The sequence below is a fragment of the Pristis pectinata genome, chromosome 14, assembly GCF_009764475.1.
Source record: "Pristis pectinata isolate sPriPec2 chromosome 14, sPriPec2.1.pri, whole genome shotgun sequence".
In the NCBI taxonomy this organism is placed as follows: domain Eukaryota; kingdom Metazoa; phylum Chordata; class Chondrichthyes; order Rhinopristiformes; family Pristidae; genus Pristis; species Pristis pectinata.
In genome coordinates, this window is record NC_067418.1 from 4,157,359 (window position 1) to 4,171,023 (window position 13,665).

Genomic DNA, 13,665 nt, shown 5'->3' on the forward strand with positions numbered 1-13,665 from the left:
CAGGTTTAAGGTGAGAGAGGAAAGATTTAAAGGGGACCTGATGGGATAGGTTTTTCACACAGGGGGTGGTGGGTATGTGGAACGAGCTGCCAGAGGAAGTGGTAGAGGTGGGTACAATTACAGTGTTTGAAAGACATTTGGCCAGACACATGGAGAGGAAAGGTTTAGAGAGATATGAGCCAAATGCAGGCAAATGGGACTAGCTCAGTTAGACAGTTTAGTCAGCACAGACAAGTTGGGCTGAAGGGCCTGTTTCCATGCTGGATGATTCCAGGAATGAAAGGGCTTAAGTATGATGAGCGTTTGTCAGCTATTGGACTGTACTCACTGGAGTACAGAAGAATGAGAGGGGACCTCATATCAACATTTAAAATGTTGGTAGGAAAGGACAGAGTAGATGTGGCTAGGCTGTTTCCCTTGGGTGGGTGAGTCCAGGACCAGAGGGCACAATCTTAGAATTAGAGGGTACAGTTTCAAAACAGAGATGAGGAGAAATTTCTTTAGCCAGAGGGTGGTGAATTTGTGGAATTCCTTGCCACATACAGCAGTGGAGGCCAGATCAGTGGGGGCGCTCAAGGAGGAGATAGATAGATATCTAAATAGTCAGGGTATCAAGGGATATGGGGATAAGGCCAGAAATTGGGATTAGAATAGGTTTTTTTTTGCTTCCCCCCCCCCCCCCCATTCCTCATTTCTCATTTCTTTTTTTCCCTTTTCCTTGGAGCAGACTAGATGGGCTGAATGGCCTACTTCTGCTCCCTTGTCTTGTGATCTTGTGAAAGGACTGCAATGTTTCAAGAAGACCACTCACCACTACCTTCTCAAGGTCAGTTAGGGATGAAACAATAAATGCTGGTCTTGCCTGTGACATCCAAATTATGAAAATCAGTAGATAAGTAAAATAAATTAAACATTAAATCATCTTATGGATGCTTTTTCCCAGCCATTAAGTCACATCAGTGCACTCTCTCTTCAATCAGAGTACCACACATATCCATGGGCAATCATCTGGCACTTGCTCACCTGTCTTCAATGATGGAAGTGAATGTTCTTTATATTTTAAATGGGTTAGTGTGTCCTCTAAAGCACAGAGTGAATACATAGGACAATATTTTTCTAATATTACTTACAATTTATAGATGTAATTCATTGCTAACTGAAGGTATTTAGAATAGAACTTTGCTCAGATCGAGAGAAGGTCAGTTTTGGTGCAGCTGCTCATGGTACGGTGTGTTGTGCTTGAATTAGCACTGATGTTCTCTGTAGAATTGAACACTGAAGGACTGTGGAGACACAGGAGACTGCAGATGCCGGAAACTGGAGCAAAAAAAAACGCTGGAGGAACTCAGTGGGTCGAGCAGCATCTGTGGAGGCAGAGGGAAGGTCGACGTCCTGATTTAAGGACTGTGCCTTAACATGGGAGTTGTACAGCAGAGAAACAGGCCCTTCAGCCCACCATGTCCATGCCGACCGGTTAGCGTAATGTTATTACAGTGCCAGCAACCCGGGTTCAGTTCCAGCCGCTGTCTGTAAGGAGTTTGTACGTTCTCCCCGTGTCTGCGTGTGTTTCCTCCGGCTGCTCCGGTTTCCTCCCACATTCCAAAGACGTACGGGTTAGGAAGTTGCGGGCATGCTATGTTGGCGTCGGAAGCGTGGCGACACTTGCGGGCTGCCCCCAGAACACTCTACACGAAAGATGCATCTCACTGTGTGTTTTGATGTACGTGTGACTAATAAGGAAATCTTATCTTATCTTACCTACACCAATCCCACTTGCCTGCATTAATTCCACATCCCTCTATGCCCTGCTCATTCAGGGACCTGCCCAGGCACCTCTTAACTGTTGTTACTGTTCCTGCCTCCACCACCTCTTCTGGCAGCTAATTCCAGAACACCAACTACCCTCTGTGTGAAAACTTTACCCCTCAGGCTCCATTTAAACCTCTCCCTCTCACATTAAATCTATGCCCTCCAGTTTTAGACACCCACCATATGAAAAAGACACAGGATCTCTACCCTATCTATGCCTCTCATAATTTTATAGACTTCTATCATACCATTTCGTCCTCCTTCACTCCAAAGAAAACAGATCCAGACTATCCAATCTCTTCCTATAATTCTAGCTTTCCAATCCAGGCAACATCCACGTGAACCTGGAACAAATGGTTACAAGGATGAGCAGAGACCTGGGCTGTTCCTTTGAACCGCAGAAAGTTATGATGAGTTTGAAAGGGATTTACAAGACCATGACTGGCTTGGAGGGACATATGCACATACAAATGAGGATCAGGAGTTCGACCATCCAACCTGTCAATCAGGCACGGTAGTGTAGCGGTTAACGTAATGCTATTACAGCGCCAGCGACCCGGGTTCAATTCCAGCTGCTGTTGGCAAGGCGTTTGTACGTTCTCCCCGTGTCTGCGTGGGTTTCCTCCGGGTGCTCCGGTTTCCCTTCACATTCCAAAGATGGACAGATTAGGAAGTTGTGGGCATGTTATGTTGGCGCCGGAAGCGAGGCCACACTTGCGGGCTGCCCCCAGAACACTCTACTCAAAAGATGCATTTCACTGTGTGAATAATAAAGATATCTTATCTCATCTTAATATCACATCTAACTTTAACTGCTTATTCCTGCCATTCCTGCCCATTCCCACTAATCTTTCACCCCCTTGCTTATCGGGAATCTATCTACCACTGCCGTAGGAAGATTTGCTTTCCACTGCCCTTTGAGGAAGAGAATTCCAAAGACTCAGAACCTCTTGAGTGAAAAAAAACATTCAACTCATTTCTGATCCCTTATTTTTAAACACTGGGTCCTGGTTCAAGACTCTCCATAGGGAGGAAACTTCCTCTCCACATCCATCCAATCAAGATCCCTCAGGATCTTATCAAATTCCATCCTAAACTCCCCTGATACAAGCCCAGCCTGTGAAAACTTTCCCCATAAGACAACCTACCTCTTCCAGGTATTAGTCTCATAAACCTTCTCTGAACAGCTATATAAGAACACTTGAACATAAGAACATAAGAGACCCCTGAAGCCTACCCCGCCATTCAGACTGATCAGGGCGGATCTACTTCAGGCCTCATCTCCTCTTCAATACCAGTTCCCCATAATCTTCAATTCTCTGACCTTTCAAAAATGTTTCCTCTTTCCCAATAATCTAGCCTCCACAATGCTCCTGGTACAGAATTCCAGAGATTCATGACCCTCTGCATGAAGAAGTTCCTACAGACCTCAGTTTTAAATGACTGCTCTCCAATCTTAAAGCCATGTCTCCTCTTGCAAGGTTCTCCCATGTGAAAAATGACCCCTCAGGATCTCATGTTTCATTAAGATCTGCCCTCGTTCTTCTCATCTCCAAAGAATACAGATCTAATATCTTTAGTTGCTTGTGATAAGACAAACTTCAAGTTCCTCTGTGAAAACATCTCAAAGGATCTATCCTGGGCCCAACACATTGATACAATCACGAAGAAGGCATGCCAGCGGCTCTACTTCATTAGGAGTTTGAGGAGATTTGGTATCACCGAAGACTCTTACAAATTTCTACAGATATACAGTGGGGAGCATTCTGACTGGTTGCATCACCGCCTGGTACAGAGGCGCCAATGCACAGAATCGCAAAAGACTGCAGAGGGTTGTAGACTCAGCCAGCTCCATCATGGGCACAACCCTCCTCACCATCGAGGACATCTTCAAGAGGTGGTGTCTCAAGAAGGCGGCATCCATCACTAAGGACTCTCACCACCCGGGACATGCCCTCTTCTTGTTACTACCATCGGGGAGGAGGTACAGGAGCCTGAAGACCTACACTCAACGATCCAGAAACAGCTTCTTCCCCTCCGCCATCAGATTTCTGAACGGTCCATGAACCCATGAACACTACCTTGTTATTCCTTTATTTTGCACAATTTGTTTATTTTGTAATTTATGGTAATTTTATATCTTGTACTTCTGCCACAAAACAACGAATTTCACATCAGAAAAGTTGGTGATAATAAATTTAATTCCGATTCTGAACCCTCTCATCCCAGGAACTGGCCTGGTGAATCTCTTCTGGACTGCTTCCAATAACAGTGTATCCTTTGTTAAATAATATGCACAGTACTTGGGAATGGCCTCACCTGTAAACTGTTCAGTCGTACCAAAACTTCCCTACTTCTAAGCTCCAACCTTCTTGCAATTGGGCCAATATGTCATTTGCCTTCCAAACCACTTTTTTGTGATTCATGCACAAGAACACCAAGATCCCTCTGTACTTCATCAAGTGCAATCTATTTCCATTTATATAATGGTCTGCCTTTAGAATCCTCTTACTGAAGTGATGAGCTCATACGTTCCCTCATTAAACACCATTTGCCAAGTTTTCACCGACTCACTCAATCTGTGTATATCCTGTGACAGAATCCAAATATCCTTATCACTAGAACATAGAACACAGAACATTACAGCACAGGAACAGGCCCTTTGGCCCATGATGTTGTGCCGAACTAATTAAACTAGTAATTAAACGCCTAACTAAACATCCCTCCTGCCTACATAATATCTATAACCCTCCATTCTCTGCACATTCCTGTGCCTATCTAATAGCCACTTAAATGACTCTGTCGTATCTGCCTCCACCCCCACCCCTGGCAGCGCATTCCAGGCACCCACCACTCTATGTGTAAAAACCTCGACCTGCACATCTCCTCTGAACTTACCCCCTCTCACCTTAAATGCATGCCCTCAAGTATTAGATACTTCAACCCTGGGGAAAAAAAGATACCAGTTGTCTACTATATTGATGCCTCTTATGATCTTATAAACTTCTATGACGTTTTCTCTCAACCTCCACCGTTCCACTACATGATCTCCCATACATTTTCATGCTTGGATACCTGACACTCTATGCATTCCTCGAGGTGATTAATATAAATAATTGAGGGTCAAGGACTGATCCTTGGGACACTCCACTAGTTACATTCTCCCCGTGACTGCGTGGGTTACCCTCGGGTGCTCCGGTTTCCTCCCACATTCCAAAAATGTACAGGTTAGGAAGTTGTGGGCATGCTATGTTGGCACCGGAAGCGTGGCGACACTTGCGGGCTGCCCCCAGAACACTCTACGCAAAAGATGCATTTCACTGTGTGTTTCGATGTACATGTGACTAATAAAGAAATCTTATCTTACATCCGTCCAGCCTGAAAAAGACCTGCTTATTCTGACTCTCTGCCATGTGATAACCAATCTTCAATCTGTCCTAAGTCCCCCAGTTATTCACAAAAATCCCACAAGAGAGATTTGTGAAAACAGCCCAGTCCATCACGCAAACCAGCCTCTCACTCCGTCTGCACTTCCCGCTGCTTTGGGAAAGCCGCAAACATAATCAAAGACCCCTCCCACCTGGGTCATTCCCTCTTCTCCCCCCCGTCCATTGGGCAGAAGATACAAGAGCTTGAAAACCAGGCTCTGTATCTGGACGCTGTTATCAGACACTAGAATGGACCTCTTGTAAGATAAAGATGAACTCTTGATCTCCTAATCTACCTCATTGGGGCCCTTGCACTTTATTTGTCTGCCTGCACTGCGCTTTCTCTGTAGATGTAACACTATTATGTTATTATTTTTCCTTTTTATACCTTGATGTAATTATGTATGGCATGATCTGTCTGGATGGCATGGAAACAAAAGCTTTTCACTGTTTACGTCCTTCCTTAAAAATGGAGAGCAATATAGTTGTAGGAGACCATTTGGCCCACCGTGTTCATATTGTCCAAAGATAGATTTCAGGATGCAACATGCAATTTGTCGGAACAACTCAGCGGTTTGAGCAGCATCTGTGTGAGGATAGGAATTGCCGACATTTTGGTTTGAAACCCTGCCTCGGGACTTCAGATGAGTCCTAATTTCAGGTTAGTCCTAATTCCAAGTGCTGACCTTGGCTCTCTTCTTGATTCCTGCAGTGTTTTCAACATTTCACTTCAGAGTCCTTTCACGCCGTTAGCTCCAGATCCCAACCACTTAGACCAAAATAGTTGTCGCTCAACTTCCCCCCCCCCCAACCCACCATCCTTCTACCAGTTAAATCCGTGCCTCTCAGATACTGACCACCAGACGTCAGGTTTGAAGCTGTGTCATTGTAGCTATGGGGCAGTAGCTCTACCCCCGGTGCCACTGTGCCAAAGGTTCTGTTAATTCAGTGGTACTTCTTTGGTCATAGGGTCCTACAGGAGGTTGTTGAGATCATGAGAGGTGTTTTCTTTTGACTAATTTCAAACCTTCATGCATTCATTTCTTCACATCTCTTCCAACGGATAACATCTGACAGAGTAGTATCCTTCCTGATCCACCTCGGACATTCTCTCTTCTCCCCCTCTCATTGGGCAGAAGGTGCTACATTCTGAAAGCACGTACCACCAGGCTCAAGGACAGCTTCTATCCCACTGTTATAAGACTATTGAACGGTCCCCTAGTACAATAAGATGGACTCTTGACCTCACAATCTACTTCATTATGACATTGCGCCTTATTGTCTGCCTGCCCTGCACTTTCCCTGTAGCTGTAACACTTTATTCTGTATTCTGTTATTGTTTTACCTTGTACTACCTCAATGAATTGATCTGTATGCAAGACAAGTTCTTCACTGTACCTCGGTACATGTGACAATAATGAACCAATTTACCAAGCTTGCATTAGGTAATGAAGGTAAGTTAGCTTGCTGCAATCAGGGATATTTTTATGACCTTTGCTCTTTGCTCATTTAATGCAAGAAGACAAAATATCAACACAGATCAATAATGAATAAAACCGCAAAGGGGGAGGATATGATTTTTGGAGGAGGGAAAGAGGTAATACAGTCAAATGGGGTCTCTGCCTTATTGTAGGTTAAGTACCAGGTAGTCTTAGCAATGACATCGATAAGAGCTCTGTATTAACATCTTGGAACAAATGATATTCCCCAAATAGTAAGTTTTACTTAAGCTGAAAGGATCAAATTAATTACACGTATGACATAAATGGAAGCTAAATTACATTTATTCAACAATCAAGATCTTCTTTTCAGCTTTCAGCAACATATAAGCAGCTTTAAGACTTTTAATGCTGGATGTTGATAATCTGTTATCTGTGAACAATTACATTTGGTTACTTTGCTTTCCGTAAACTGATGGCAATGTAGAATTTACAAGTCTGCACTATTATTAGAGAACATACATGAATTAGGAGTACTCAAACCTGCCCTGTTCAAGACCGATCTGATGGTAGCCTTACCCAGTAGTAATCTTTTACCTCCTTGCTTATCAACAAATCTACCTCCCTCTGCCTTAAAATTACTTAAAGGGTCTGCTTCCATTGCCTCAGAAAGGACTCAAGACCCTCTGAGGGGAAATAATTAGTCCTTGCTCTGCCTCAAACGATCTACTCTTAGTTTTAAACAATCAGAAGCTTCTTTCCAGACCTGATCACAAGGCACAGAAGGAGGCCAGCTATCCCATCATGCTTTTAGGAGTCAATCAGGTTGCCCCACTTTCTTTTCCTTGTGGATCTAAAATTTCATTCCTTTTTAAATATACATCTGGTTCCCTTTGGCGAGTTACAATTGAATCCGATTCCTCCTCAGAGACACGAGCACAGATTTCTACACTGACACTTCATTGCTGAGGCTGTGCTGCCTTGTCAGAGGTACAGCTCTTTTCATATTCATTAAGGGATGTGGGCTTCCCATGCTGAGCCAGCATTTAATTGCCCATCCCTAGTTGCCCGTGAGAAGGTGGTGGTGAGCTGCCTCCTTGAACTGCTGCAGTTCTTGAGGTGTGGGTGTACCCACAGTGCTGTTAGGGAGGGAGTTCTAGGATTTTGACCCAGCGACAGTGAAGGAACGGCGATATATTTCCAAGTCAGGATGGTGTGTGGCTTGGAGGGCGACTATCTCTTACCCGCATCTACCTATCACCACCATGTGCCCACCCCACCTCGCCTCTTTTGTCCACCTATCACTGCTCTGCTTTTCCCTCCGAAGTATTGGGCTTCCCCTTTTCCTATCTTCAGTCCTGAAGAAGGGTCCTGACCTGAAACGTTGACCACCTGCTTTTCTCCACGGATGCTGCCTGGCCTGCTGAGTTCCTCCAGCATCATCGTGTTTTTCATCTAGATTCCAGCATCTGCAGTCCTTAGTTTCTCTATTCCCAGTCTCTCCTTATAACACAGACCCTCCAGTCTCAGCAACATCCTCATGAATCTTTACTGCACCCCCTTAGCTAAATCACATCCTTCCTATAATATGGTGACCACAGCTGCACACAATACTTCAAGTTAGGTCTGACCAATGTCCTGTACAGCTGCAGCATGACGTCCCAACTCCTGTACTCAATGCCCTGACCAGTGAAGGCCAGCGTGCCATACACCTTCTTCATCACCCTGTCTAACGCTGCTGCCACTTTCAGGGAACTATGTACCTGTACCCATAAATCTCTGTTCTACAGTACTTCCCAGGACTCTGCCTTTTACTGTGTGTGTGTGTCTTGCCCTGGTTTAACTTTCCAAAATAATCACTTCATATTTGTCCGAGTTAAATTCCATCTGTCATTCCTTTGTCCACTTTGATCTAGATCCTGTTGACAACCTTTTTCACTGTCCATGACACCATCAATTTTGGCATCATCTGCAAACTTACTAATCATGGCACTTATGTTCTCATCGGGCAGGAGGTACAGAATCCTGAAGTCCCACACCACCAGGTTCAGGAACAGCTACTTCCCTTCAACCATTCAGTTCTTGAACCAACCTGCACAACCCTAATCAGTACCTCAGTACAGCTACACTGTGACCATTTTGCACAGCAATGGACTTTGTTTATTTTTGTTCTAATCGTGTTCCATCTTGTATAATTTATTTAATTTATGTTTTTCTCGTGAATGTTGTGTTTCTGATGCTGTGTGCCTGTGATGCTGCTGCAAGTAAGTTTTTCATTGCACCTGTGCACACATGGACTTGTGCAGATGACAATAAACTCGACTTTAGAATAGTAAGTTAATGAATATGGTTAATAACTCAGCTAGATGAAGTACAGAATTCCATAGATTCACATCCCTCTGAAAGAAGAAATTTCATCTCCCTTCCATTTTAAGTGATCAACCTCTTCAAATGAAACTATGCCTCCTGGTTCTGGATTAACCTACTGGAGAAACTACTCTCAGCATCTAACCCATCAAGCTCTGTTAGAACCTTACATACTTCAAGGAGAACAATTCCCATTCTTTTTAACTACTGAATGCAACCTAATCTGTTCAATCTTTCCTCAAAGGCAATCCTCTTATTCCAGTAATCAATCTGGTGCACATTGATTGCAAGGTAACACTACCCTGGCACAAATTAGGTAACCATAACTGTATGTAGTATTCCATGTGTGGTCTCACCTGTGGTTGTAGCAGGACTTCCCTGTTTTTGTACTCCAGCCCTCTTGTGATGAGGACAACATTTTTTTTTGCCTTCTTAATCATTTCTTGGTAACTTTGTGCTTCTCATACAAGGACACCCAGATCTCTCCAAATGCAGATATTTAATGGTCTCGCATTATTTAAGGACTGTACTTTTCTGTTCTTCTTACCAAGTAAATAACCTTACATTTACCCATGAACTTTTTTGCCCAATCACTTGACATATTTGTATTCCTCTGCAGACTGTGTAATCGCCTTATAATTTATGTCCCCATATTTCTTCGTATCATCAGAAGACTAGGATATAATTTATATGGTCCCTTTTTAAAAGCACTAATATAGATTGTAAATAACTGAACCCCAGCACTGATCCCCGTGTCATGCCACTGCTCACAGCTTGCCAATTTGAATATGACTTGTTTCTATCTATGATCTATCTGTTAACTGAACAACAATCCATGCTAATATGTCACACTCCATTCCACATGTCCCTATCTTGTACGTTATCCTTTTATGAGACACTTTATCAAATGCCTTCAGGAAATCCAAATACATTACATTTGCTGGGTCCCCCTTATCTGCCCTGCTGGTCACATCCTTAAAGAACTCTCATAAATTTGTTAAACAGAATTTCCCTTTGATAAATCCATCCTGACCCTGCCTCATCACGTTATGCTTGTCAAGCACTCTGTTATCACTTCCCCGATAAGTGTTCCAGCATCATCCTATCAACTAAAGCACCACAATCTTTGTTGTCACCTTCTTTAGATTCCGAAAATGCAGTCCATCTTGTCAGTACTCAGTCTTATCATACTCCATACTTCACCAATGATGATATAAATGGTTTTAAGATTCTCACTCTCTCTTTTGACTGCCAGTTACCTAGTATTTTGCACTGTTTTCATGTTGTCTGCTGTGAAGGTTAAAAACAAATATTTTACATCTGTGCCATTTTTGCATTTCACATTATTAACTCCCTTAAATCAACGTCAACAGGGGATATATTTCAAACAGAACTCCATTAGCTGTAAGACGTTTCGCAATCTCTTACAAGAGTTGCAAGAGGTGCTTTGGAAATGCAAGTGTTTCATTAATCACCAGACAGTGCATTCTGAATCTAAACAGTCTTCCAGAAGCACAAACATGCATGAATCTATATTCCATCCTGCCATGCATTTGAAAGCCCCGAGGTGATAAAGTACTCTCTACGCTGGTGGTAGTGCCTTTCTTTCTTCACAAGCTAGTTATTCTTGATATCTTGCCCACATTAGTGAGTCTTGAATCCAAGTAATTAACACCATTTCTTCGGCATCTATCAGGAAGGCGCTGGTCCAGACTAATTTCATTTAGGACACTGAGACAAGAAACTCTAGTCCTGGTGTCTGGGTTGTGATTTCAGATGGATCTAGGAGGTTAAAGTACAGCAGTAAAAGCTTTCACATCCGATTCCCCTCCATAATGTCAATATACGGTGACCACAAGAACAGCTTGGCAGTGCTTGTGCGGCGCTTATTGCAAAGCCAATGCAGCACTACTGTGTGTCATGAAGAAAAGCTCACTGTAGTGCTAGAAAGGAAAACCAGTCCCAACTCCAGAAAACAGTTGGCTATACTTACCGAGTACCTCCTCAACCACGCCACTGCATCCCACAGCGGGGACATCTGCGTGTAGCGTAACCCACCCGCTCAGAACCCCATCCAACGACACGGCTTTTCGCCAGTAAACGTGCAGGGACTGGATGGTGAAAATAAGGCACGGATTATGAACTTGCCCCTTGCACAAAGAAACCGCGATTTTCCTCTGATGTGCATTTCAGGGGAATCAAACGAGCGAATACAAGGGCGTGGCAACTGTGATTGCAAACTGCAGTTGAACTGCCCGTGATCTCGCCTTGTTCCATGGAGGCCGGTTGCTTGTGGACTTTGGTGACAAGCGTTCAATAAATGGGGACCTCTCCACAACCCAGGCTGGCCTGCTGTACCGCGGCCGATTAACCCTGGAGGTGCAGTTCCTATACTGGCAAGCAACAAATGCTCAGGGTCATGGAGGATTTAATTTTTAACCCTTCCGTGCCCGATTATGTCCGGAGACTCAAGAGCGCCTGGGCTTGGATGTCCACCGAAAATCAGCACTATTACCCCGTCAGATTCCAATCCCGATCGGCGCAGCTAGTGCCCTGTGGCCGTGTTCCTGCGCTCTTAAACAAGGCCTCTTACCCAAACTTAATTCCCTTAAAACACACCCTATGCCTCCCTTCCCTCCCCTCCCAATACAACACTGAGTGGGTTTATTTTAAGCAACTACCCATTGGATAGATATGTCAGTGAGTGACCTACATTTAGACCATTTCCACGGTCTATTTTAAGTACTGTGCGATTTTTCGAACCTATTTTTTTCTTTGTAGTGTCTTCAGTATCGCCAAGTCAGCTTCATGTACTTGTGGTATATTTAAACTGATAGTAGTTGCGGTACCGTTGAGATAGTCCTTGAATTGTATAAACTTTACAAAGCACACTTGTTAGCAACCACTCGGTCTTTGACCAGAAACCGCCGCAAGCGGGGGGGAAATGCCATGGGCGGTTAAAGCGCCCGGGGGCAGCGGTTGCCGAGAGCCGGAAGACTCGGCCTGCTCGGCAGCCTCTTCGGGCTGCTGGTCGACGGATGCGAGTGGTCGGTTCAAGTCGAGATCTGCTCAACGTTGCGCTGTAAGCCTGGTTGTTAACTGGTGCCTGCATGGCCACTGATTGCCTGGAACAGCGGGGAGTTCGTCTGCATTTGTTTCAATGGTTCGGAGTGACTTTACATGTACACCTATATCCCAATAGGTATATACACGCCCCTATCTGTAGGTGCATTCACACACGCACCTACCTCGCTATCCGACACACAGACACCGCGAGGTACACATATGTCTGCTTCTGTATTTATGATCTGCAAATATATCATCAAAAGTTTTTTTTTGCTTTGCTATAAACATTTCTATCCATCTCTATAACATATCAATCAGGGATGGATTAATGGATGAAGGTTTAATATATTCATTCACTTTAGCAGCTGGTGGAGAATTTGTCCCACCTGGACTTTTAGTAAAGCGGGGAGAGAGAGAGGTGTCACCTCTCCAGATGTTGTACCTGACTCTGTGTGCCTTGGCCTGCCCCGGTCACGGAGATAGTAGGAAAAATCCAGGCAGCTTTCGTGTTCCACCAGTCCCTTAAAGCAGAGTTCGGTCACAATGTTGAGCGCTTTCTGACAAAGCTCGTCCTCTCGGTCTGCAGTCATTTCCCATCAGCATCCTTCTGAATCGGGCTCAGCTACGCAGTACGGAAGAGGGGCCGCACATTCAGTGAGCTTCAGCACCGCGGACAGCACCGACGCATCTCCTCGCGTCCTTCAATGGGCTTCCCGGCCTCCACTTCCAACCGCACCCCAAATCAAGCTCTCTTTCTCTCTCTGTAGAAGCCGTTCCTGGGTCCTTGTCTCTCAAACGTGCTCCCCACCCATCCACACCCTCCTAAACGATGCCTCCTCCACCCGTCGGGTCAGGCAGTTGTATTTCGAGACACTCAGAGTTACAAAAGGATTCCAGCCCATTCCGGGTCTGAATCACAGTTCCTGGCCATTGGCGCCCCTTCTGAGAGCGGCTCCTGTTCAATGGAGATAAATAGCTCCCAGACCAGAACTGCGAGCGATTACTTAGCAGATGTGTGCGCCAGGGATTTGCAAAGCCTTAAAAACGCCGGGCTAATTACCCAGCGCATTTTACCTACAGCTCCCTCCTCCGCCGATCCCAGAGAATTCTGACCTCTTCGTAACCAACTTTACTCAGCGAGCAAAGGCTGGCATTTCCATAACACCCGTCACGTCCCCTTTGGGACGTCCCGAAGTTGTTTACAACCTATTGAATACTTCGAATGATGGAGTATGTGGCCACGCCAGAAACTCGGCGGCCAACGCGCGCACAGCGAGATCCCACAAACGGAAACCTGAAAAGGTTTGTTTTGACCAATGATGATTTGAAGTATAATTGTTGACAGGGGTCCAAAATATGGCGGGGTAGTGCTATAGGATTTTGGCTCCCAGCTGAGAGGGATAGCTGGGGTTCTCGTTTAACTGATTGTCCGAAAGACGGAGCCAGTGACAGTGCTGCCCGTCCTCGGTACTGCCCAGGGAGTGACACTAGATCTTGTTGCTCTGAACTGGAGCCTTTTAGTTCACCCTCTGGTGGCTTCCCATTACGTTTACCAC

The 13,665-nt window shown here is 44.8% G+C and overlaps 1 protein-coding gene across 1 annotated transcript in view; it reads right to left on the reverse strand.

Moving 5' to 3' along the window:
* syt9b (synaptotagmin IXb) overlaps positions 1-12,699 on the reverse strand; it is a 96,004-nt gene extending 83,305 nt beyond the window's left edge. The window contains exon 1 of the mRNA XM_052029663.1: positions 12,552-12,699. Within this exon, the coding sequence (XP_051885623.1) occupies positions 12,552-12,699 (148 nt within the window). The remainder of the gene's footprint in view (positions 1-12,551) is intronic.
* Between the last annotated feature and the right edge of the window lie 966 nt (positions 12,700-13,665).